We start from the raw sequence: 26,533 nt of genomic DNA, 5'->3' as shown, positions 1-26,533 counted from the left end.
ATCTACCACCAAACAGATCACTGCAGACAGAGATCAGATCTACCAAACAGGTCACTGCAGACAGAGATCAGATCTACCACCAAACAGGTCACTGCAGACAGAGATCAGATCTACCAAACAGGTCACTGCAGACAGAGATCAGATCTACCACCAAGCAGATCACTGCAGACAGAGATCAGATCTACCACCAAACAGGTCACTGTAGACAGAGATCAGATCTACCACCAAACAGATCACTGCAGACAGAGATCAGATCTACCACCAAACAGGTCACTGTAGACAGAGATCAGATCTACCACCAAACAGATCACTGCAGACAGAGATCAGTTCTACCACCAAACAGATCACTGCAGACAGAGATCAGATCTACCACCAAACAGATCACTGCAGACAGAGATCAGATCTACCACCAAACAGGTCACTGTAGACAGAGATCAGATCTACCACCAAGCAGATCACTGCAGACAGAGATCAGATCTACCACCAAACAGGTCACTGTAGACAGAGATCAGATCTACCACCAAACAGATCACTGCAGACAGAGATCAGATCTACCACCAAACAGGTCACTGTAGACAGAGATCAGATCTACCACCAAACAGATCACTGCAGACAGAGATCAGTTCTACCACCAAACAGATCACTGCAGACAGAGATCAGATCTACCACCAAACAGATCACTGCAGACAGAGATCAGATCTACCACCAAATAGGTCACTGCAGACAGAGATCAGATCTACCACCAAACAGATCACTGCAGACAGAGATCAGATCTACCTACCAAACAGATCACTGCAGACAGAGATCAGATCTACCACCAAACAGATCACTGCAGACAGAGATCAGATCTACCACCAAACAGATCACTGCAGACAGAGATCAGATCTACCACCAAACAGATCACTGCAGACAGAGATCAGATCTACCACCAAACAGGTCACTGTAGACAGAGATCAGATCTACCACCAAACAGATCACTGCAGACAGATATCAGATCTACCACCAAACAGATCACTGCAGACAGAGATCAGATCTACCACCAAACAGATCACTGCAGACAGAGATCAGATCTACCACCAAACAGATCACTACAGACAGAGATCAGATCTACCACCAAATAGGTCACTGCAGACAGAGATCAGATCTACCACCAAACAGATCACTGCAGACAGAGATCAGATCTACCTACCAAACAGATCACTGCAGACAGAGATCAGATCTACCACCAAACAGATCACTGCAGACAGAGATCAGATCTACCACCAAACAGGTCACTGCAGACAGAGATCAGATCTACCACCAAACAGGTCACTCCAGACAGAGATCAGATCTACCACCAAACAGGTCACTGCAGACAGAGATCAGATCTACCACCAAACAGGTCACTGCAGACAGAGATCAGATCTACCACAAAACAGATCACTGCAGACAGAGATCAGATCTACCACCAAACAGAGATCAGATCTACCAAACAGGTCACTGCAGACAGAGATCAGATCTACCACCAAACAGAGATCAGATCTACCAAACAGGTCACTGCAGACAGAGATCAGATCTACCACCAAACAGAGATCAGATCTACCAAACAGGTCACTGCAGACAGAGATCAGATCTACCAAACAGATCACTGCAGACAGAGATCAGATCTACCACCAAACAGATCACTGCAGACAGAGATTAGATCTACCACCAAACAGATCACTGCAGACAGAGATCAGATCTACCACCAAACAGATCACTGCAGACAGAGATCAGATCTACCACCAAACAGATCACTGCAGACAGAGATCAGATCTACCACCAAACAGAGATCAGATCTACCAAACAGGTCACTGCAGACAGAGATCAGATCTACCACCAAACAGATCACTGCAGACAGAGATCAGATCTACCACCAAACAGATCACTGCAGACAGAGATCAGATCTACCACCAAACAGATCACTGCAGACAGAGATCAGATCTACCACCAAACAGGTCACTGCAGACAGAGATCAGATCTACCACCAAACAGAGATCAGATCTACCAAACAGGTCACTGCAGACAGAGATCAGATCTACCACCAAACAGATCACTGCAGACAGAGATCAGATCTACCACCAAACAGATCAATGCAGACAGAGATCAGATCTACCACCAAATAGGTTGTTTGTTTCCAATGACAGTGGTTTCAGTTAAACTGATGAACACCGATCGAAGCCATGTTACAACAACAAACACATGAGTCATTTAGTGGTGGAAAGTCGCTGCTGTCATCTCTCTCAATCACGAAAACTATCTAAACCCGTCCTGTTGCATTACTGTAGTGTTGCTCAATAATCTGGTTTCCATAGGGGAGATTGTCTCTGTTTTTCTAAGAACCCTTCCCTGTTTAAAGTTGTTATGGTGACGAGTTGGTGAGAGTTTTTCCAGTGTTTGGGGCTGGGATGACTGTGTAAGAGGGTGTGTGTGTGTGTGTCAGTGATCTGTCCCATCCGGGGAGGAATCCACTGCCAGGAAATGGGATCTCTCTGTGTGTGTGTGTGTGTGTGTGTGTGTGTGTGTGTGTGTGTGTGTAAATATGTACGTGCAAGTGTGTGTGAGTGAAAGAAAGAGTGTGTGTTTGTATATTTGTGTGTGTGTCAGAGAGAGAGAGATAAAGAGAGACAGCCAGAGAAAGGGAGAGAGAGACAGAGGGACAGGGAGAGAGAGACAGAGGGAGAGAGACAGAGGGAGAGAGAGACAGTGACAGAGAGACAGAGGGACAGGGAGAGAGAGACAGAGGGACAGGGAGAGAGACAGGGAGAGAGACAGAGGGACAGGGGGAGAGGGAGAGAGAGACAGAGGGAGAGAGAGAGAGAGGGACAGAGAGACAGGGAGAGAGAATTTGATTTGATTTGATTTGATTTGATTTGAGAGAGAGACAGAGGGAGAGAGAGACAGAGGGACAGAGAGACAGGGAGAGAGAGAGACAGAGGGAGAGAGAGACAGAGGGAGAGAGAGTCTGTTTTCAGGCCGTGGCTTCCTGCTAATCAGAGTGTTGTGGGCGAGTGCTGTAGAGGCATTGTGTCTACAAACATCTCAGATCAAACTCCAGGATCTCTAGTGGCACAGCTGGCACTGCGATGCAGTGCCTTAGACCACTGTGCCACTCGGGAGGCCAGTCTAAGTAACCATCCTACAGTTGATGATTCACTGGGGTCCAAGTAACCATTCTGCTGTGTACACCATTACCCATCCTACAGTTGATGATTCACTGGGGTCCAAAGTAACCATTCTGCTGTTGACACCCAGAACCATCCTACAGTTGATGATTCACTGGGGTCCAAAGTAACCATTCTGCTGTTGACACCCAGAACCATCCTACAGCTGATGCGTTGCTCAGTAGACCAGAACATAACGGGCCGGACCTGCATCCATCCATCCATCCATCCTTCACTCCAAACAATGATCCTCATAAGTTTCACTGCCCCAACTCTATCTAGCCACAGTGGGACTCTGAAACTACATAAAAAAAAAAAAGGGGCAATCTGGGATTTGAAAAAACAACAAACCGTCCACTCCGCCACTTGCTCAGGTAAAACAGCTGTGGGATGGGTCTGGAGAAATGTACCCACTGTTAAATCCATAGACAGAGCTATAGATGCCGACTGACCATCCGGGAGATCCACACGATAGTTTGAAACAGACACTGAGGCACTTTGGCTGGAAAAGTTAGTGGCACCACAGAGTAGGAAGGTCAGATCAAGTATCCACTCACTCACTCACTCACCCCCTCACTCACTCACTCACCCCCTCACTCACTCACTCACTCACTCACTCACTCACTCACTCACTCACTCACTCACTCACTCACTCACTCACTCACTCACTCACCCCCTCACTCACTCACCCCCTCACTCACTCACTCACTCACTCACCCCCTCACTCACTCACTCACCCCCTCACTCACTCACTCACCCCCTCACTCACTCACTCACCCCCTCACTCACTCACTCACTCACTCACCCCCTCACTCACTCACTCACCCACTCACTCACCCCCTCACTCACCCCCTCACTCACTCACTCACTCACTCACTCACCCTCTCACTCACTCACTCACTCACCCCCTCACTCACCCCCTCACTCACTCACTCACTCACCCCCTCACTCACTCACTCACTCACCCCCTCACTCACTCACTCACTCACTCACTCACTCACTCACTCACCCCCTCACTCACTCACTCACCCCCTCACTCACTCACTTACCCCCTCACTCACTCACTCACTCACCCCCTCACTCACTCACTCACTCACTCACCCCCTCACTCACTCACTCACTCACTCACCCACTCACTCACCCCCTCACTCACCCCCTCACTCACTCACTCACTCACTCACCCTCTCACTCACTCACCCCCTCACTCACCCCCTCACTCACTCACTCACTCACCCCCTCACTCACTCACTCACCCCCTCACTCACTCACCCCCTCACTCACTCACTCACTCACCCCCTCACTCACTCACTCACTCACCCTCTCACTCACCCCCTCACTCACTCACCCCCTCACTCACTCACTCACTCACCCCCTCACTCACTCACTCACTCACCCCCTCACTCACTCACTCACTCACCCCCTCACTCACTCACCCCCTCACTCACTCACTCACTCACCCCCTCACTCACTCACCCCCTCACTCACTCACTCACTCACCCCCTCACTCACCCCCTCACCCACTCACTCACCCCCTCACTCACCCCCTCACTCACCCCCTCACTCACCCCTCCCTCACTCACCCACCCCCTCACTCACTCACTCACTCACTCACCCCCTCACTCACTCACTCACCCCCTCACTCACTCACTCACCCACTCACTCACTCACTCACTCACTCACCCCCTCACTCACTCACTCACCCACTCACTCACTCACTCACTCACCCCCTCACTCACTCACTCACCCACTCACTCACCCCCTCACTCACCCCCTCACTCACTCACTCACTCACTCACCCTCTCACTCACTCACCCCCTCACTCACCCCCTCACTCACTCACTCACTCACCCCCTCACTCACTCACTCACTCACCCCCTCACTCACTCACCCCCTCACTCACTCACTCACTACCCCCTCACTCACTCACTCACTCACCCTCTCACTCACCCCCTCACTCACTCACCCCCTCACTCACTCACTCACTCACCCCCTCACTCACTCACTCACTCACCCCCTCACTCACTCACTCACTCACCCCCTCACTCACTCACCCCCTCACTCACTCACTCACTCACCCCCTCACTCACTCACCCCCTCACTCACTCACTCACTCACCCCCTCACTCACCCCTCACCCACTCACTCACCCCTCACTCACCCCCTCACTCACCCCCTCACTCACCCCTCCCTCACTCACCCACCCCCTCACTCACTCACTCACTCACTCACCCCCTCACTCACTCACTCACCCCCTCACTCACTCACTCACCCACTCACTCACTCACTCACTCACCCCCTCACTCACTCACTCACCCACTCACTCACTCACTCACTCACCCACTCACTCACTCACTCACCCCCTCACTCACTCACTCACCCCCTCACTCACTCACTCACCCACTCACTCACTCACTCACTCACCCCCTCACCCCCTCACTCACTCACTCACCCACTCACTCACTCACTCACTCACCCACTCACTCACTCACTCACTCACCCACTCACTCACTCACTCACTCACCCACTCACTCACTCACTCACTCACCCACCCACTCACCCCCTCACTCACTCACTCACCCCCTCACTCACTCACTCACCCACTCACTCACTCACTCACTCACCCCCTCACCCCCTCACTCACTCACTCACCCCCTCACTCACTCACTCACCCACTCACTCACTCACTCACTCACCCCCTCACTCACTCACTCACCCACTCACTCACTCACTCACTCACCCCCTCACCCCCTCACTCACTCACTCACCCCCTCACTCACTCACTCACCCACTCACTCACTCACTCACTCACCCCCTCACTCACTCACTCACCCACTCACTCACTCACTCACTCACCCCCTCACTCACTCACTCACCCCCTCACTCACTCACTCACCCACTCACTCACTCACTCACTCACCCCCTCACTCACTCACTCACCCACTCACTCACTCACTCACTCACCCCCTCACCCCCTCACTCACCCCCTCACTCACTCACTCACCCACTCACTCACTCACTCACTCACCCCCTCACTCACTCACTCACCCACTCACTCACTCACTCACTCACCCCCTCACCCCCTCACTCACCCCCTCACTCACTCCAAAACACATTGTAAAGTTCTACAACAACACCAGTCAGACTGGACCGAGGCTGTGAGTTGATTTGAAGTTACTGTACAGCGTCAGAAGGGACAGGTTGACTTTAAGACACGTGATGTCCCTCGCTATCTCACCTCCCCTGGGAGTACTTTAAGACACCACCCGTGATGTCCCTCGCTATCTCACCTCCCCTGGGAGTACTTTAAGACACCACCCGTGATGTCCCTCGCTATCTCACCTCCCCTGGGAGTACTTTAAGACACCACCCGTGATGTCCCTCGCTATCTCACCTCCCCTGGGAGTACTTTAAGACACCACCCGTGATGTCCCTCGCTATCTCACCTCCCCTGGGAGTACTTTAAGACACCACCCGTGATGTCCCCTCGCTATCTCACCTCCCCTGGGAGTACTTTAAGACACCACCCGTGATGTCCCTCGCTATCTCACCTCCCCTGGGAGTACTTTAAGACACCACCCGTGATGTCCCCTCGCTATCTCACCTCCCCTGGGAGTACTTTAAGACACCACCCGTGATGTCCCTCGCTATCTCACCTCCCCTGGGAGTACTTTAAGACACCACCCGTGATGTCCCTCGCTATCTCACCTCCCCTGGGAGTACTTTAAGACACCACCCGTGATGTCCCCTCGCTATCTCACCTCCCCTGGGAGTACTTTAAGACACCACCCGTGATGTCCCTCGCTATCTCACCTCCCCTGGGAGTACTTTAAGACACCACCCGTGATGTCCCTCGCTATCTCACCTCCCCTGGGAGTACTTTAAGACACCACCCGTGATGTCCCTCGCTATCTCACCTCCCCTGGGAGTACTTTAAGACACCACCCGTGACGTCCCTCGCTATCTCACCTCCCCTGGGAGTACTTTAAGACACCACCCGTGACGTCCCTCGCTATCTCACCTCCCCTGGGAGTACATGCAGTCTCTGCTGGAAGACTCGAAGCCGTCCGGGTTCATGGAAACCAGGATGTGGACGCGGCTGCTGTTCAGGAGGCGGGTCACCAGCGGGTCGCTAAGGTAACCACGGGTCAGGTGATCGATCAGCTGGAGCAGGAGAACTCGGCCCACCACCTAAACAGAGATACGATGATACAGTTACTACCACAGAGATCCCATTAACTTTACTAGAGGGCTATGTCATAAACCCTCAAAGTTCCAGAAGGGGGGGTAAAATGGCAGCCATATTGGTCAGGGAGAAATCCCAACCTGTCCTAATTGGAATGAATGGCAGTACACGCAGAATCCCGATTTTACTTACATTTACATTTACATTTTAGTCATTTAGCAGACGCTCTTATCCAGAGCGACTTACAGTTAGTGCATACATTTTTTTATTTTTTTTCATACCCCCTGCAGGAAAATAAAAAGGCATGTGATATCAGAAATGGTCTAATATGATTATTGTCAACCGAAAATATTGTAATATTATAAATACATTTTATATGGGTTTTATATAAATTGTCTGTATAATTCACCTATGAAGTATATGTAAACAGACCATACATGTAGATAATCTGACCTTCTATACTGTCATAAGAATCTAGTATTCTTATTCCTAATTCAATGGTTACAACAGCGTGTTAGGTAATGGTACACTTTATGCTGTCTCAGAAATGTAGTCAATGAAACCTAGACACACTGAAAGAGACATTGTCAGAACGTCTGTCTGCGGATCTACTGCAGCAGATAAATCACTAAATAAACTGCCAAATGAAGTCAGCTCTGCACTACTTTTTGAAGTGAAGACTATTGTGCTTGTGTCTGAGACCTTCCCCCACTACTGGTGAACACACATTCTGCTGTCTGAGAAATGTCGGCTCTTAAAAACCCTTGAGACCCTGCCATCCGTCCCTCCCTCCCTCCCTCCCTCCATCCCTCCATCCGTCCGTCCCTCCCTCCCTCCCTCCCTCCCTCCCTCCCTCCCTCCCTCCCTCCCTCCCTCCCTCCCTCCCTCCATCCGTCCCTCCCTCCTCCGTCCCTCCGTCCCTCCCTCCTCCGTCCCTCCGTCCCTCCCTCCCTCCCTCCTCCATCCGTCCCTCCCTCCTCCGTCCCTCCCTCCTCCGTCCCTCTGTCCCTCCCTCCTCCGTCCCCTCCGTCCCTCCCCTCCTCCATCCGTCCCTCCCTCCTCCGTCCCTCCCTCCTCCGTCCCTCCGTCCCTCCCTCCTCCGTCCCTCCTCCTCCATCCGTCCCTCCCTCCTCCGTCCCTCCCTCCATCCGTCCGTCCCTTGATTAGATTTTAGCATGGACTAATCCTTGTTGACCTTAAGACCAGCACGTACAGTAATTCCATTTAGACTGAGATTTATCAAATCTGCCCTCACAAAGGATCTTCTACTTACTAAGCAACCAGCTAAACTAATCATCGACATGGTTAATGTGGTCCTGCTTCCTGCTGCGTTATCCTACTTCCTCAGTCTGTATAACAATCACACTGCTGCTCATCGGACCTCAGCCATCAACCACCTGACTCAGCCATCAACCACCTGACTCAGCCATCAACCACCTGACTCAGCCATCAACCACCTGACTCTCCATCAACCACCTGACTCAGCCAATCAACCACCTGACTCAGCCATCAACCACCTGACTCAGCCATCAACACCTATCCACCACCTGACTCTGCCGTCAACCACCTGACTCTACTGTCAACCACCTGACTTTACTGTCAACCACCCATCAACCGCCTGACTCTGCCGTCAACCACCTGACTCTGCCGTCAACCAACTGACTCTACCATCAACCACCTATCAACCACCCGACTCTGCCGTCAACCACCCGACTCTGCCGTCAACCACCCGACTCTGCCGTCAACCACCCATCAACCACCCGACTCTGCCGTCAACCACCCGACTCTGCCGTCAACCACCTGACTCTGCCGTCAACACCCGACTCTGCCGTCAACCAACTGACTCTACCAATCAACCACCTATCAACCACCCGACTCTGCCGTCAACCACCCGACTCTGCCGTCAACCACCCAACTCTGCCGTCAACCACCTGACTCTGCCGTCCACCCCCCGACTCTACCATCAACCACCCGACTCTGCCGTCAACCACCCATCAACCACCCCGACTCTGCCGTCAACCACCCGACTCTGCCGTCAACACCCATCAACCACCTGACTCTGCAGTCAACCACCTGACTCTGCCGTCAACCACCTGACTCTGCCGTCAACCACCCATCAACCACCTGACTCTGCAGTCAACCACCTGACTCTGCCGTCAAGCACCCGACTCTGCCGTCAACCACTGACTCTACCATCAACCACCTATCAACCACCCGACTCTGCCGTCAACCACCCCATCAACCACCCGACTCTTGCCGGTCAACCACCCGAATCTGCCGTCAACCACCTGACTCTGCCGTCAACCACCCGACTCTGCCGTCAACCAACTGACTCTACCATCAACCACCTATCAACCACCCGACTCTGCCGTCAACCACCCGACTCTGCCGTCAACCACCCGACTCTGCCCGTCAACCACCCATCAACCACCCGACTCTGCCGTCAACCACCCGAATCTGCCGTCAACCACCTGACTCTGCCGTCAACCACCCGACTCTGCCGTCAACCAACTGACTCTACCATCAACCACCTATCAACCACCCGACTCTGCCGTCAACCACCCGACTCTGCCGTCAACCACCCAACCTCTGCCGTCAACCACCTGACTCTGCCGTCCACCCCCGACTCTACCATCAACCACCCGACTCTGCGTCAACCACCCATCAACCACCCGACTCTGCCGTCAACCCACCCGACTCTGCCGTCAACCACCCATCAACCACCTGACTCTGCAGTCAACCCACTGACTCTGCCGTCAACCACCTGACTCTGCCGTCAACCACCCATCAACCACCTGACTCTGCAGTCAACCACCTGACTCTGCCATCAACCACCTGACTCTGCCGTCAACCACACGTCAACCACCCTGACTCTGGCCGTCAACCACACGTCAACCACCTGACTCTGCCGTCAACCACACATCAACCACCTGACTCTGCCGTCAACCACACATCAACCACCTGACTATGCCGTCACCACACATCAACCACCTGACTATGCCGTCAACCACACATCAAACCACCTGACTATGCCGTCAACCACCTGACTCTCTGCCGTCAACCACCTGACTCTGCCGTCAACCACCTGACTCTATCAACATCGCCTTAATTTGACTGGGTTATGCCCTGGGCTGTGTGTGTGTATGTATGTATATTAGGCACTGGGTTGTGACAAAAGGGAGATTTGTCTGTAATGTATTGTGTCCCAGGACATCTCCAGGCTGGTTTGTAACATAGACAGACTTTATGACCTACAAACTCCCCCCCCCCCCCACCTCCCCCTCCTCTCTCTCCCTGAGGATTGCTACCCGCGGATGGGAGTGTGTCTGCCTGTATGTGCTCGCACGCCTGTGTGTGTATGTGCACGTGTGCTTGCCAGAGATCCTTTATTGTAAGCATGTGAGGCCAATGAAGGGTTGGTGCAGGAACTGGTGATAAGTGGCTGTTGGCCCCCCTTCCTTTGACAAAGCTGGGATAATGATGCACCGGCTACCCAAGCTGGGATAATGATGCACCGGCTACCCAAGCTGGGATAATGATGCACCGCTACCCAAGCTGGGGATAATGATGCACCGGCTACCCAAGCTGGGACCAGGAGAGAGAGAGAGAGTGAGAGAGAGAGAGAGAGAGAGAGAGAGAGAGAGAGACAGACAGACAGACAGACAGTCAGTCAGTCTCTCTCCTCAAATATCACAAAACACTTCAACACAATTATAGTTATCCAACACTCTTAATAACAGCTTAGGCAGAGTCACGTGATGCTGAGAAGCAAGGTGGGTTGTCTGAAAGGAGCCTCCCAATAAAACCCTCCCAATTTCTTCAAAGTTCAATAGAATAGTCAATTTAGTATAATTGTTTGAGGGGAAAGTTAGTTTTAGTTGTTTTATCAACGTTTTTCAACAATGTCTGCGTTGAATTCAGCTTAAACACGTACACGTAGCACGATCTCTAGCGCAGCGGCTAACAGGGCTAGCTCTGTTGCTAGCGCTTCAGCAAGCGTGACGTTGAAACGGCAGGACATAGAACCCAGCTCGTTGTCGGCTTTGCAATCATCCCTACAGAAGGCCATGGAAGAAATGGGTAGAGTCAGCACCACTCTTGAATCGGATGTTTTCTCAGGTCAAGCGATCTCAGATGGATATGCAAGAAGATGTATCGGTCATATTACAGAGGCTAGAGGAGGCAGAGGGTCAGAGGTCAACGCTGGAGGACGACAACGACCGACTGATTAAGAAGCCGAGAAGAACGCTAACCTGTATGAGGATCTCCACAGAAGCGATCAAGACGCAGCTAACAGAGACAAGGCGCCTCAATTAAGACTTTGAGGGGTCAAGGAGGGTCTGTGAGGACAGCAAGCCGCAGGGAATGCATGAGACAAATTATCTCGAAGGCTCTGGGGGTGGATCTGGACGAATCAGAGCTTCAACAAGTCCACCGTTCCCTAGCACCAATACCACGCGAGAATCAGCCGCCTAGACCGATCATCATCCGCTTTCTCTGGGATCTGGATGAGAGAGAGAGAGACAGAGAGACAGAGAGAGAGAGAGAGAGAGAGAGAGAGGATGAGAGAGAGAGAGAGAGAGAGAGACAGAGAGAGAGAGAGAGAGAGAGAGAGAGAGAGAGAGATAGAGAGAGAGAGAGAGAGAGAGAGAGAGAGAGAGAGAGAGAGAGAGACAGAGAGAGAGAGAGAGAGAGAGAGAGAGGAGAGAGAGAGACAGAGAGACAGAGAGAGAGACACAGAGTGCTGGCCGCTGCGAAAGGGAATGTATCGGGAGAAGACAGAGGTGACCTGGAAGGGCTGCAAGCGATCATTCTTTCCTGATATGACCAAGGAGCTGGCGGACAGGAAGAGGCTGCATGAGTTGGATGGACGTTTCACACTCGCCTACCAGCTGTGCCAAGCTTTACATGAAGGGGGAAAGACAGAGCTTCGATGACCTTCGCAAGGCGACGGAATTCCATCAAGAAACACCCAGAGGACCAGAAATAAGTGCCTTGATGGGCATAGCTATATTGGCCCGGTGAGTTCTACATGGGAAAGTGTTTACGTGACGCACTAATCGCAAAGACACTGAAATGACAATTTGGCAAACTAATAGCTACAGTATTTAGCTATTTCAGACTGTATAGCTACAATGCTCTTTTTGTCACTGTGAGGTTAGCCGGTTGGCTACTCAGTGACTATTCAAGTTGCCTGGTCAAAACTACCCTTAAGCAAAGATGTGGATTTGATATGGTTCATAGAGAAAACGTTGTTTTCCCCTTCCTTTCCTTTAATTTAGTTTAGTTTCTTTTTCTTCTCTATTGTTTTTCCTTATTTGGTGGGTGAATACAAGTATTGTTGGCTATATGCTATGTTTAAATACACCCGGCCAAACCCGGACGACGCTGGGCCAATTGTGCGCCGCCCTATGGGACTCCAATCACGGCCGGTTGCGATACAGCCTGGAATCTAACCAGGGCTCCCTAGTGGCGCAGCGGTCTAAGGCACTGCATCACAGTGCTTGAGGCGTCATTACAGACCACCTGGTTTGATTCCAGGCTGTATCACAACGGCCGTGATTGGGAGTCCCATAGGGCGCGCACAATTGGCCCAGCGTCGTCCCGGGTTTTGGCCGGTGTAGGCCGTCATTGTAAATAAGAATTTGTTCTTAACTGACTTGCCTCGTTAAATAAATCAAATAAAAATAAGCGGAAGAAAGGGGTGCACGCTTTCATATTTCCTTTTTATTAATTTTTTACTAAAAAGGTGTCCTGTATATTTCAAGTAGACGGCTAAATTGAGAAGGGGAGGGGATCGGAGTTGGGCTTGGGACTGTCTCGCCGACCGAGTGAGGGAGGGCTTTCTCTTCAAGTAGAACAACAAGCGGAGAGGGGTGGGGTGGTTGTTACCGTTTTGTGTTTGGTATTGTGTCGTTAGGTTTCATGGCTCGAGTGTTTTTAGCGCGTCCAAGGTATAGTATCTGTCAGATTGATTTTTCGATATAATTCTAACACCCAATATGCAAGGTTTGATAAATGCCTTTCAACACATATACAAAAGATAATTTCATGGAATATCAACGGTTCGCAGAATCTGGTTAAGAGGAAGAAATGTTTGTTGTTATCTCAAATCCCAACAAGCTGATATAGCTTTTATCCAACAAACTCATTCGGTTGATTCAGGGGCTGCTAAATTGAAAAGAGATTGGGGTTGGGCAGGTATTTCATAGCAAATTTTTCAAGCGAAAAACATGGCGTCGCAATTTCGTTACATAGAAAGTAGAATTTTGTAATATTAAAGCAACATAAGGATGAGGAAGGAATAATGATTTGTGTTGAAGCTCTGGTAAATGGTAATTAGGTTAAATATGTGTAATATTTATGCACCAAACAAGGAGGATCCTGGGTTTTTCCCATAAGGTTAATAAAGGTCATAGGAGAAATCATTGGTGGCAATACAGTGCTGGCGGGAGACTTTAACCAGGTTCAAGACAGTATTCTTGATAAAAAAATGACTTATTTCCGAAACTGTACCAAGGGACAGAGCAGCCATACACCTATTAAATGAGGGATCTGGGTCTGCTAGATACATGGAGACTTGTCAATCCTAGAGAGAAGGAATATACGTTTTATTCACATAAACATAAATCTAATTCCAGGATAGATGACTTCCTAACTTCCAAGAGTATGACTAAACCGGTGATAGATTGTAAAAAATAGGGGTTATTGCTTTGACTGACCACGCAACAGTGGAATTATGTATACTGGTTGAGGCTAACATGGCTATGAAAAGCATTAGATGGAGGATGAGTATGTCCTTATTCCAACGACGAAACATTTAATATTTCCCTTAAATGAAGACATCGAGTGTTTTTTTTTTTCAAAACAAACATTGGTTCCACTGATAAATTGAGTACAGCGTGGGAGGCCTCTAAAGCTTATGTTAGAGGCACAATAATACACCAGTAAAAAGAAAAGGGAAGATAGAGAAAGAGTTGGAAAACTAGAGTCTCAAATGAAAGATTTGGAAAACTAGAGTCTCAAATGAAAGAGTTGGAAAACTAGAGTCTCAAATGAAAGAGTTGGAAAACTAGAGTCTCAAATGAAAGAGTTGGAAAACTAGAGTCTCAAATGAAAGAGTTGGAAAACTAGAGTCTCAAATGAAAGAGTTGGAAAACTAGAGTCTCAAATGAAAGAGTTGGAAAACTAGTCTCAAATGAAAGAGTTGGAAAACTAGAGTCTCAAATGAAAGAGTTGGAAAACTAGTCTCTCAAATGACAGAATTGGTAACTAGTCTCAAATGACAGAGTTGGAAAAATAGTTATCCAAGAAAAATACTGAGTCACTGTCGAAACAAGTCTGTGATCTGAAGTTTCAATTACATGAGATCTATCACAAAAAGGCTGAATATGCAATGTTTGGGCTGAGGACAAACTTTTATGAAAGTGGTGGAAAAAAAAACTGGTAAATTATTGAAACAAAAAGATGGCAGTTTTGTAATACCAGCTATCAAAAATAGAAGTGGTGAGGTACTGACTGGTACAAAAGATATTAACAATGTGTTTTGTGACTTTATAATTTTAAATGTAACTTGAATGCTAAATTGAATGCCTTTTTTTCCCCTCCAAAAGATAGCGCTTCCTGGGGTGTCCCCCAGATCAAATAAAGGATTTGGATGCTCCTATACTAGAATCGGAGATAAGAACAGCCATCACCTCAATGAAGTGTGGAAAGTCACCAGGATTAGACAGCTTCCCGGCTGAGTATTTACATCTTAGTCATTTAGCAGACGCTCTTATCCAGAGCGACTTACAGGAGCAATTAGGGTTAAGTGCCTTGCTCAAGGGCACCGACAGATTTTTCACCTAGTCGGCTCGGGGATTATAACCAGCGACCTTTCGATTACTGGCACAACGCTCTTAACCACTAAGCTACCTGCCGCCCTGGTTGTGAAAGAGGAATGTTGACGTATTAGCTCCTATATTAAAGACGGGTGGAACTGGAGCAGCTTCCTGACACCTTTTAATAAGGCACTAATTTAATTCCTTCTCTAGAAGGAGAGAGACCCCACTGGCCCAGGGAGTTTCCGCCCTATTCAGTTTAATCAGAGCTGATTGTAAAGGTGCTCTTCATCAGGCTGGAGAAGGTTTCACCTCATATTATTCACACAGAATAACCAGACTAGTAACACTAACCAGACTAGTAAGACTAACCAGACTAGTAAGACTAACCAGACTAGTAACACTAACCAGACTAGTAACACTAACCAGACTAGTAACACCTCACCACTATAGTCATACTAACCAGACTAGTAACACCTCACCACTATAGTCATACTAACCAGACTAGTAACACCTCACCACTATAGTCATACTAACCAGACTAGTAACACCTCACCACTATAGTCATACTAACCAGACTAGTACACCACTATAGTCATACTAACCAGACTAGTAACACCTCACCACTATAGTCATACTAACCAGACTAGTAACACCTCACCACTATAGTCATACTAACCAGACTAGTAACACCTCACCACTATAGTCATACTAACCAGACTAGTAACACCTCACCACTATAGTCATACTAACCAGACTAGTAACACCTCACCACTATAGTCATACTAACCAGACTAGTAACACCTCACCACTATAGTCATACTAACCAGACTAGTAACACCTCACCACTATAGTCATACTAACCAGACTAGTAACACCTCACCACTAGTCATACTAACCAGACTAGTAACACTAACCAGACTAGTAACACCTCACCACTATAGTCATACTAACCAGACTAGTAACACCTCACCACTATAGTCATACTAACCAGACTAGTAACACCTCACCACTAGTCATACTAACCAGACTAGTAACACTAACCAGACTAGTAACACCTCACCACTATAGTCATACTAACCAGACTAGTAACACCTCACCACTATAGTCATACTAACCAGACTAGTAACACCTCACCACTAGTCATACTAACCAGACTAGTAACACCTCACCACTAGTCATACTAACCAGACTAGTAACACCTCACCACTATAGTCATACTAACCAGACTAGTAACACCTCACCACTATAGTCATACTAACCAGACTAGTAACACCTCACCACTATAGTCATACTAACCAGACTAGTAACACCTCACCACTATAGTCATACTAACCAGACTAGTACACCACTATAGTCATACTAACCAGACTAGTAACACCTCACCACTATAGTCATACTAACCAGACTAGTAACACCTCACCACTATAGTCATACTAACCAGACTAGTAACACCTCACCACTATAGTCATACTAACCAGACTAGTACACCACTATAGTCATACTAACCAGACTAGTAACACCACACCACTATAGTCATACTAACCAGACTAGTAACACCTCACCACTATAGTCATACTAACCAGACTAGTAACACCTCACCACTAGTCATACTAACCAGACTAGTAACACCTCACCACTATAGTCATACTAACCAGACTAGTAACACCTCACCACTATAGTCATACTAACCAGACTAGTAACACCTCACCACTATAGTCATACTAACCAGACTAGTAACACCTCACCACTATAGTCATACTAACCAGACTAGTAACACCTCACCACTATAGTCATACTAACCAGACTAGTAACACCTCACCACTATAGTCATACTAACCAGACTAGTACACCACTATAGTCATACTAACCAGACTAGTAACACCTCACCACTATAGTCATACTAACCAGACTAGTAACACCACACCACTATAGTCATACTAACCAGACTAGTAACACCTCACCACTATAGTCATACTAACCAGACTAGTAACACCTCACCACTAGTCATACTAACCAGACTAGTAACACCTCACCACTATAGTCATACTAACCAGACTAGTAACACCTCACCACTATAGTCATACTAACCAGACTAGTAACACCTCACCACTATAGTCATACTAACCAGACTAGTACACCACTATAGTCATACTAACCAGACTAGTAACACCTCACCACTATAGTCATACTAACCAGACTAGTAACACCTCACCACTATAGTCATACTAACCAGACTAGTAACACCTCACCACTATAGTCATACTAACCAGACTAGTACACCACTATAGTCATACTAACCAGACTAGTAACACCTCACCACTATAGTCATACTAACCAGACTAGTAACACCTCACCACTATAGTCATACTAACCAGACTAGTACACCACTATAGTCATACTAACCAGACTAGTACACCACTATAGTCATACTAACCAGACTAGTAACACCTCACCACTATAGTCATACTAACCAGACTAGTACACCACTATAGTCATACTAACCAGACTAGTACACCACTATAGTCATACTAACCAGACTAGTAACACCTCACCACTATAGTCATACTAACCAGACTAGTAACACCTCACCACTATAGTCATACTAACCAGACTAGTAACACCTCACCACTATAGTCATACTAACCAGACTAGTAACACCTCACCACTATAGTCATACTAACCAGACTAGTAACACCACACCACTATAGTCATACTAACCAGACTAGTACACCACTATAGTCATACTAACCAGACTAGTAACACCACACCACTATAGTCATACTAACCAGACTAGTAACACCTCACCACTATAGTCATACTAACCAGACTAGTAACACCTCACCACTATAGTCATACTAACCAGACTAGTAACACCTCACCACTATAGTCATACTAACCAGACTAGTAACACCTCACCACTATAGTCATACTAACCAGACTAGTAACACCTCACCACTATAGTCATACTAACCAGACTAGTAACACCACACCACTATAGTCATACTAACCAGACTAGTAACACCTCACCACTATAGTCATACTAACCAGACTAGTAACACCTCACCACTATAGTCATACTAACCAGACTAGTAACACCTCACCACTATAGTCATACTAACCAGACTAGTAACACCTCACCACCATAGTCATACTAACCAGACTAGTAACACCACTATAGTCATACTAACCAGACTAGTAACACCACTATAGTCATACTAACCAGACTAGTAACACCACTATAGTCATACTAACCAGACTAGTAACACCTCACCACTATAGTCATACTAACCAGACTAGTAACACCTCACCACTATAGTCATACTAACCAGACTAGTAACACCTCACCACTATAGTCATACTAACCAGACTAGTAACACCTCACCACTATAGTCATACTAACCAGACTAGTAACACCTCACCACTAGTCATATTAACCAGACTAGTAACACCTCACCACTATAGTCATACTAACCAGACTAGTAACACCTCACCACTATAGTCATACTAACCAGACTAGTACACCACTATAGTCATACTAACCAGACTAGTACACCACTATAGTCATACTAACCAGACTAGTAACACCACACCACACTTACTCAGACCGGTCACTTTCTGCTAAGAGACACACACACACACTACAATACAGAGACACACACATACCACACCGTGCTTAACTAAGATAGGTCTAGAACCATCAATCTCTGCCAAGCCCACGTATTTTACACCAGAAAAGAGACCGCATTTAAGTACAGCTCCAATCACAGGGTGCAGTTTATTCTATATCATTAGCATAATCGCCATAGGTGCAGTAAAACCATCATTACAACAGACAGTTTAAGGAGCCTCAAGAGTCAGCTGTAAATGGAACTGTGACGGAACCACATTCCTGACAACACATTCGAACTGTTCAAGCCTTCAAGATAGATGAGGCAAACTTCAAAAACAGAGAAACGAGGTGTCCTGGATTGTGATATAATATGCATGATAAAGAGCCAAGAGAAACTCATCGGAAGACAGATGAGATGAGAATAGCATGGTTCAGTCTCAGGTGAGGCATTGGATAAAAGGATAAGATGCCACGATACAAGTTGTTCTTGATTTGCTAAGACATGATGGAACGCCATTGCTGGAAGTACTGTATGTTATTGCCTTACCTCCATAACTTACTACATTCGCACACACTGTATATATATATATTTTCTGTTGTATTTTTTGACTTTATGTTTTGTTTTACCCCATATGTAACTCTGTGTTGTTGTCTTTAAATCGCACTGCTTTGCTTTATCTTGGCCAGGTCGCAGTTGTAAATGAGAACTTGTTCTCAACTGGCTTACCTGGTTAAATAAAGGTGAAATAAATAAATAAATAAATAAATAAAAAAAAATGTGTGATTGAAGCTGAGCCATCATTGTTTTAGAGGGTTTAGTTTGCCAGGTCTCACGTCACGTCTCTCGTCTCTATATTCAAATGATTCTGTGCCAAACACATGCCAGTTCTGGGGGCAGCGTCACCTGTTTTGAAGAGGCTGAATAACATCTGAAGAAAGGAGCACAAGGAATCGAATTAAAGAAACGGTTACTTTCTTTATTTTCTACTCAATCTGCCAAGGAGAAGTAAGTAGTTCACCTACTGGTCCAAAGATCAACACACAGACAGGTTAACTCCTGTTCGTAATGATTGTCACAAATAAAAACACTGGCTAGAACTCCACAGCTTCTGGAACCAATGGGAACTAGAATCAGGGGAGCCAATGGAATTCATATGGTTCCATCCCTAAGCTCCAGCACATTGAGGTTCCATTGTGTCTCAGTCCATTGAGCACTGTGGTATTCTAGAATGATCCATTCTATTCAGGCTACAACAGCGGAGCACAGCTAGCCCCGAGGCCTAGTCTTCTGAATGGACAGCCAGAGAGAAAGTGTGTGTGTGTGTGTGTGTGTGTGTGTGTGTGTGTGTGTGTGTGTACCCCTCAGAGCAGCAGCACATGTCCTGTGTGCCTCCGCCCCCAGCCCTCAGGTGAAGTAGAGGCACTGTGACATCACTGTGACATCACTCTGCTACATCCCAGCCGGGGGGGGGGGGGGAAATGAGAAGGAAAAGCCCCCTCATCTGGTGTGTGTGTGTGGGTCTCATCTGGTATCTCTTAAACCATGTCCATTCAGCTTAAGGGAGGGAGCTACAGTAATATTGCATCCCAAATGGCACCCTATTCCCTATACAGGGCACTACTTTTGAGTAGAGCCCTGGGTCCTGGTCAAAAGCAGTGCACTACATAGTGAATAGGGTTCTGTTTGGGACGATCCCTAAGGCTGCTCCTGGGACGATCCCTGCTGATCCATGCAGGGATTTAGAAGTCTATTGACAGTGAAGCCTGGAGGTAAAGGGGGGGGTTAGGTCCCTCAGTCCCAAATGGGCCATGTCCCAAATGGCACCCTATTCCCTATATAGTGCACTACTTTTGACCAGGGCTCATAGGGTGCACCCACATGGCTCTGGTCAAAAGTAGTGCACTATAAAGGGAATAGGGTGCCATTAGGGACGCACCCTTGATCTCAGTGTGGGAAACGTTACACTCCTTATCCCACCTGAACACACTGTGCTACAGAGGAGATCTACTCTCTAACCCTAATCTGAAGTCTAACTTTTTACTGCAGTGGGCTAAATCAGGGTCAGACAGAGTCTGAAACAAATCTACTATGAAACGAAAGTATACACCTCAAACACACGGTTATGGACTTTAAAAAAAGAAGACACCTGCACCATGTCAGATATAGAGTTGAAAAAAGTATGACATTGAGTTTCCATCCCAATATTACACTTTATATACATCAAAGAAGACTGAAATATAACATTCCACCCATGAGGCCACTAGAGGGCGATTTGGTCATTTGACTGCAGGAAAGGGGTCTAACAAGAGACTAATTAATCCAGTTTTAAACCCAGTGAACCTGTAGTGCTGAGATTAATGGTGGGGAGCGGGAGTAGTGCTGGCCCTGTCAGATAGCAGGAGTAGTGCTGGCCCTGTCAGATAGCAGGAGTAGTGCTGGCCCTGTCAGATAGCAGGAGTAGTGCTGGCCCTGTCAGATAGCAGGAGTAGTGCTGGCCCTGTCAGATAGCAGGAGTAGTGCTGGCCCTGTCAGATAGCAGGAGTAGTGCTGGCCCTGTCAGATAGCAGGAGTAGTGCTGGCCCTGTCAGATAGCAGGAGTAGTGCTGGCCCTGTCAGATAGCAGTAGTAGTGCTGGCCCTGTAGTGCTGGCCCTGTCAGATAGCAGGAGTAGTGCTGGCCCTGTCAGATAGCAGGAGTAGTGCTGGCCCTGTCAGATAGCAGGAGTAGTGCTGGCCCTGTCAGAGAGCTGCACAGGGAAATAGGGAAGCAGTGCTGTTAGTGAATAAATGGATGTTGTTGTAGTGCGGTGAATTACAGCATTACAACATTAATTAGTTGAATGTTTGCAGAAGGAGAGGATTGGAGAGGGTTACGCTACAGATGTGGGCTGAGTCCCAAATGGGATCTATTCCCTATCTAGTGCATTCATTTTGACAAGAGCCTGGTCAGAAATAGTGCACGACATAGGGAATAGACTGACATTTGGGACAGATTCGTGCTGTACCCCCTTTTCAGGGGTAGTTCAGCTGGCTGGTGTCCAACAGTGAACTCTCTAGAAACAGCAGCACGCCCTTCACCCCTCCACCCCTCCCCTAAACTCTTGATAGCCCTAAAACCATGGTTCAGAACCAACTCTGGCACAGCAACGCTCCTCTCCTCATAAAACCATCAGAAATCAAACCAAGCAGCGCCGCCTCGCATCATTAAGCTGAGAGTATAAATAGAAACACTATTAGAAACACTATGAGAGAGACAGACAGACAGAGAGAGAGAGAGACAGAGAGACAGACAGAGAGAGAGACAGAGAGAGAGAGAGAGAGAGAGAGAGACAGAGAGACAGACAGACAGACAGAGAGAGAGACAGAGAGAGAGACAGAGAGAGAGACAAAGAGAGAGAGAGAGAGAGAGACAGAGAGAGACAGAGAGAGAGACAGAGACATACATTTACATTTACATTTTAGTCATTTAGCAGACGCTCTTATCCAGAGCGACTTACAGTTAGCACATACATTATTTTATCGAACCCACAACCCTGGCGTTGCAAACGCCATGCTCTACCAACTGAGCTACATCCCCTGCCGGCCATTCCCTCCCCTACCCTGGACGACGCTGGGCCAATTGTGCGCCGCCCCATGGGTCTCCGGAGACAGAGAGAGAGACAGACAGACAGACAGACAGACAGACAGACAGACAGACAGACAGAGAGAGACAGAGAGAGAGACAGAGAGAGAGACAGACAGAGAGAGAGACAGACAGAGAGACAGAGAGACCAGGGAAGGTTCACAACAGTCTTTCTACCTTGCTAACAGCCATGTTTTTCCTCAGCCAGACGTGAAGCGACATAATTTAAGATGGATGTAAAATGGAGCGGAGGTGGAAAAAGAAGCCCTCGGTCACAGTGCGCTAGCTGTGTCTACTGGCTTGCAGGGGAGATGCGTCCCAAATGGCATCCTATTCCCTATTTAGTGCACTACTTTTGATAGGGATCTGGTCAAAAGTAGTGCACTATAAAGAGAAATAGGGTGCCATTTGTTCTAGGTTTAGTTTAGTTTGGTTCTAGGCCCTCTTCCTCTTTTCTCTATAAACCAAGCCACTCTGCTCACATGGTCTCTCCTATCATTGCTATGTGGACGACACTCAACTACTCTTCTCCTTCCCCCTTCTGACACCCAGGTGGCGACACGTATCTCTGTGTGCCAGGCAGACATCTCAGCTTGGATGTCGGCCCACTACCTCAAGCTCAACCTCGACAAGACGGAGCTGCTCTTCCTCCCGGGGAAGGCCTGCTCGCTCCAAGACCTCTCCATCCCGGTTGACAACTCCATGGTGTCCCCCTCCCAGATTGTAAAGAACCTTGGCGTTACCATGGACAACACCCTGTCGATCTCTGCAAACATCAAAGCAGTGACTCGCTCCTGCAGGTTCATTCTCTACAACAGGGGTGTCAAAGTCAAATGGACGGAGGGCCAAATAAAAAATTTAGCTACAAGCCGAGGGCCGGACTGTTCGAATGTTCATTGAAAAATGTTTAAATGACGCATATAGTCTAGTGAACCTAATTGAACCTACTGAAAACCTAACAAATATATTCCAATATGATCAGATAAATAAAGCAATATTTTCTTATGGCTCTGTCAGTAATCTTTAATTTTCAACAGACACAAAAGACAAATTTCCTTTATATAAAAATCCCCATAACATGAACATTAAATGAAAGAAACCGGTATTCAAGGCACCATCAGTAGCCTATATTTTCTATTTTAGCAAAAGTGGGCTAAATTTACTTCAAAGAAAAAAACAATAATAGCAATTTTCTATCATCCACTCAACTGAAATATTTTTAAAATATAATTGGATTGAAATACAATAAAATAAAGTGCAAAAATCTATTAATCAAAAACAACACTTTGTTTAAGGAGAAGTAACATGCAGTGAAAACAAATATTAAACTTTAACTTTTAAACTTGAACTGAGTAAAAACTCTAAATATGTGATTGCACAGTAATGTTCACTTGTTTGAGGTTGAGGGTGATACTTGGTGGTGTCCCATCTTTTCCACAAGTTCATCAATGTTCGGGGTAAGGCTCTGAGCTGAGGAAATCCTCAGAATTGAGTGGAGGTGTTCAGCAGTAAGTCGACTTCTGTGTGATGTTTTGTTCAGGTTCATCAAAGAAAACAGTTGTTCACACAGGTATGTGCTGCCAAACATAGACAACGTTTGAGCAGCCTGGATGCGCAGCTGGGGCATTGTGTCGGGGAGGAAACGGGCGAACTCCGCAGCACCCACTGCCGCATATTTTGCCCTCAGTGCATCATTGCATTGGAGGTCAATCAACTCCATTTGGAGGTTTGGTGGTGAGCTTTCCACGTCAACAGCAAATGGGTTACCGAGCAGTTCCAACCTGCTTTTTTGTGCTTCAAAGTCAGCAAATCGGCGTCGAAAGTCAGCGGCAAGCATACCTATTTTATCAGCCAACTGTGCGCTCGGGAACGCACTGGTAGAGAGCTTCTCTTTCATGGTCTGGCAGCTGGGAAAGTGGCTCAAATTTTCTTTCCGCATCTGCGTCTCCCACAGAGTCAGTTTGGTTTTAAATGCCTTCACTGTACTGTACATATCAGAGATGACATGATCCCGACCCTGCAGCTGCAAGTTCATTGCATTCAGATGACTCGTAATGTCACACAGAAAAGCCATTTCACACAGAAACATTTCGTCTCGGAGTTGTGTTGTGTCTTTCCCTTTGCTGTCCAAGAACAGACAAATCTCCTCACGAAGCTCGAAACATCTTTGAAGCACCTTTCCCTGGCTTAGCCATCGCACCTCTGTGTGATAAGGCAAATCACCATGCTCCGTTTCTAACTCCGTCAGAAATGCCTTGAACTGGCGGTGATTCAAACCTTTGGCTCTGATAAAGTTAACTGTGCGCGTGATGATGCTCATTACATGCTCCATTTTCAAGGCTTTACCGCACAACGCTTCCTGGTGTATGATACAATGATAAGCTGTCAGCTCACCTGTCGCGTTTTCCTCTTGCATCTTTTCCCGTATCTTCGCCACCAGTCCGCTCCTGTGTTCACACATCGCAGGTGCTCCGTCGGTTGTCAAACCCACGAGTACTCTTTCAGTACCGCCACACTTTCTCCACACAGAAGACACACAGGTTTTCCAGCTACCTCCGTGAACATATACTCCGACTCCCACCTTGTTTGAAACCCCCGGTTCTCAGTGTCCACCTTCCGTTTTGCCATTTTTGATGGGTATCTGAAAGTTAATTTTACTGTGATGCTGACGACTGCTGTGCCAATAAATATTGAAATGAAGCAGCCTACTGCTCGGTGCGTCACCGTTGCATTGTGGGAAATGTAGTATTGGTGTGTGTAAAAGATCTGCGGGCTGCAGGCTTGCTGCGGTCTGCGGGCCGGTTCTAATAATAAATCAAGATCATCCCAGGGGCCGTAAAAAACCTTCTCGCGGGCCGGATGTGGCCCGCGGGCCTTGACTCTGACATATGTGCTCTACAACATCTGTTGAGTACGACCCTTCCTCACACAGGAAGAGTACGACCCTTCCTAACCATATACTGCCCCTGAGTCATACTACCACTAGCTGTATTAGGGCCTCAGTCTTCTGGTACCACTAGCTGTCTTAGGGCCTCTCAGTCTTCTGGTACCACTAGCTGTCTTAGGGCCTCAGTCTTCTGGTACCACTAGCTGTCTTAGGGCCTCTCAGTCTTCTGGTACCACTAGCTGTCTTAGGGCCTCAGTCTTCTGGTATCACTAGTTGTCTTAGGGCCTCTCAGTCTTCTGGTACCACTAGCTGTCTTAGGGCCTCTCAGTCTTCTGGTACCACTAGCTGTCTTAGGGCCTCTCAGTCTTCTGGTACCACTAGCTGTCTTAGGGCCTCTCAGTCTTCTGGTACCACTAGCTGTCTTAGGGCCTCTCAGTCTTCTGGTACCACTAGCTGTCTTAGGGCCTCTCAGTCTTCTGGTACCACTAGCTGTCTTAGGGCCTCTCAGTCTTCTGGTACCACTAGCTGTCTTAGGGCCTCTCAGTCTTCTGGTACCACTAGCTGTCTTAGGGCCTCTCAGTCTTCTAGTACCACTAGCTGTCTTAGGGCCTCAGTCTTCTGGTACCACTAGCTGTCTTAGGGCCTCTCAGTCTTCTGGTACCACTAGCTGTCTTAGGGCCTCTCAGTCTTCTAGTACCACTAACATCTTAGGGCCTCTCAGTCTTCTGGTACCACTAGCTGTCTTAGGGCCTCTCAGTCTTCTAGTACCACTAGCTGTCTTAGGGCCTCAGTCTTCTAGTACCACTAGCTGTCTTAGGGCCTCTCAGTCTTCTAGTACCACTAGCTGTCTTAGGGCCTCTCAGTCTTCTGGTACCACTAGCTGTCTTAGGGCCTCTCAGTCTTCTGGTACCACTAGCTGTCTTAGGGCCTCTCAGTCTTCTGGTACCACTAGCTGTCTTAGGGCCTCTCAGTCTTCTGGTACCACTAGCTGTCTTAGGGCCTCTCAGTCTTCTGGTACCACTAGCTGTCTTAGGGCCTCTCAGTCTTCTGGTACCACTAGCTGTCTTAGGGCCTCTCAGTCTTCTAGTACCACTAGCTGTCTTAGGGCCTCAGTCTTCTGGTACCACTAGCTGTCTTAGGGCCTCTCAGTCTTCTGGTACCACTGGCTGTCTTAGGGCCTCTCAGTCTTCTAGTACCACTAGCTGTCTTAGGGCCTCTCAGTCT

At 47.7% G+C, this 26,533-nt stretch overlaps 1 protein-coding gene across 1 annotated transcript in view; it reads right to left on the bottom strand.

Annotated features, from left to right (window-relative positions):
• Positions 1-26,533, bottom strand: part of LOC311117549 (carboxypeptidase M-like) — a gene marked incomplete at both ends in the record, with an annotated part of 95,304 nt that overhangs the window by 37,963 nt on the left and 30,808 nt on the right. The window contains one exon of the mRNA XM_084192473.1: positions 7,200-7,369. Within this exon, the coding sequence (XP_084048599.1) occupies positions 7,200-7,369 (170 nt within the window). The remainder of the gene's footprint in view (positions 1-7,199; positions 7,370-26,533) is intronic.

Source organism: Coregonus lavaretus (assembly GCF_964263955.1).
Source record: "Coregonus lavaretus genome assembly, contig: HAP1_SCAFFOLD_175, whole genome shotgun sequence".
Classification (NCBI taxonomy): domain Eukaryota; kingdom Metazoa; phylum Chordata; class Actinopteri; order Salmoniformes; family Salmonidae; genus Coregonus; species Coregonus lavaretus.
This window is presented reverse-complemented; position numbering and strand designations above follow the sequence as displayed.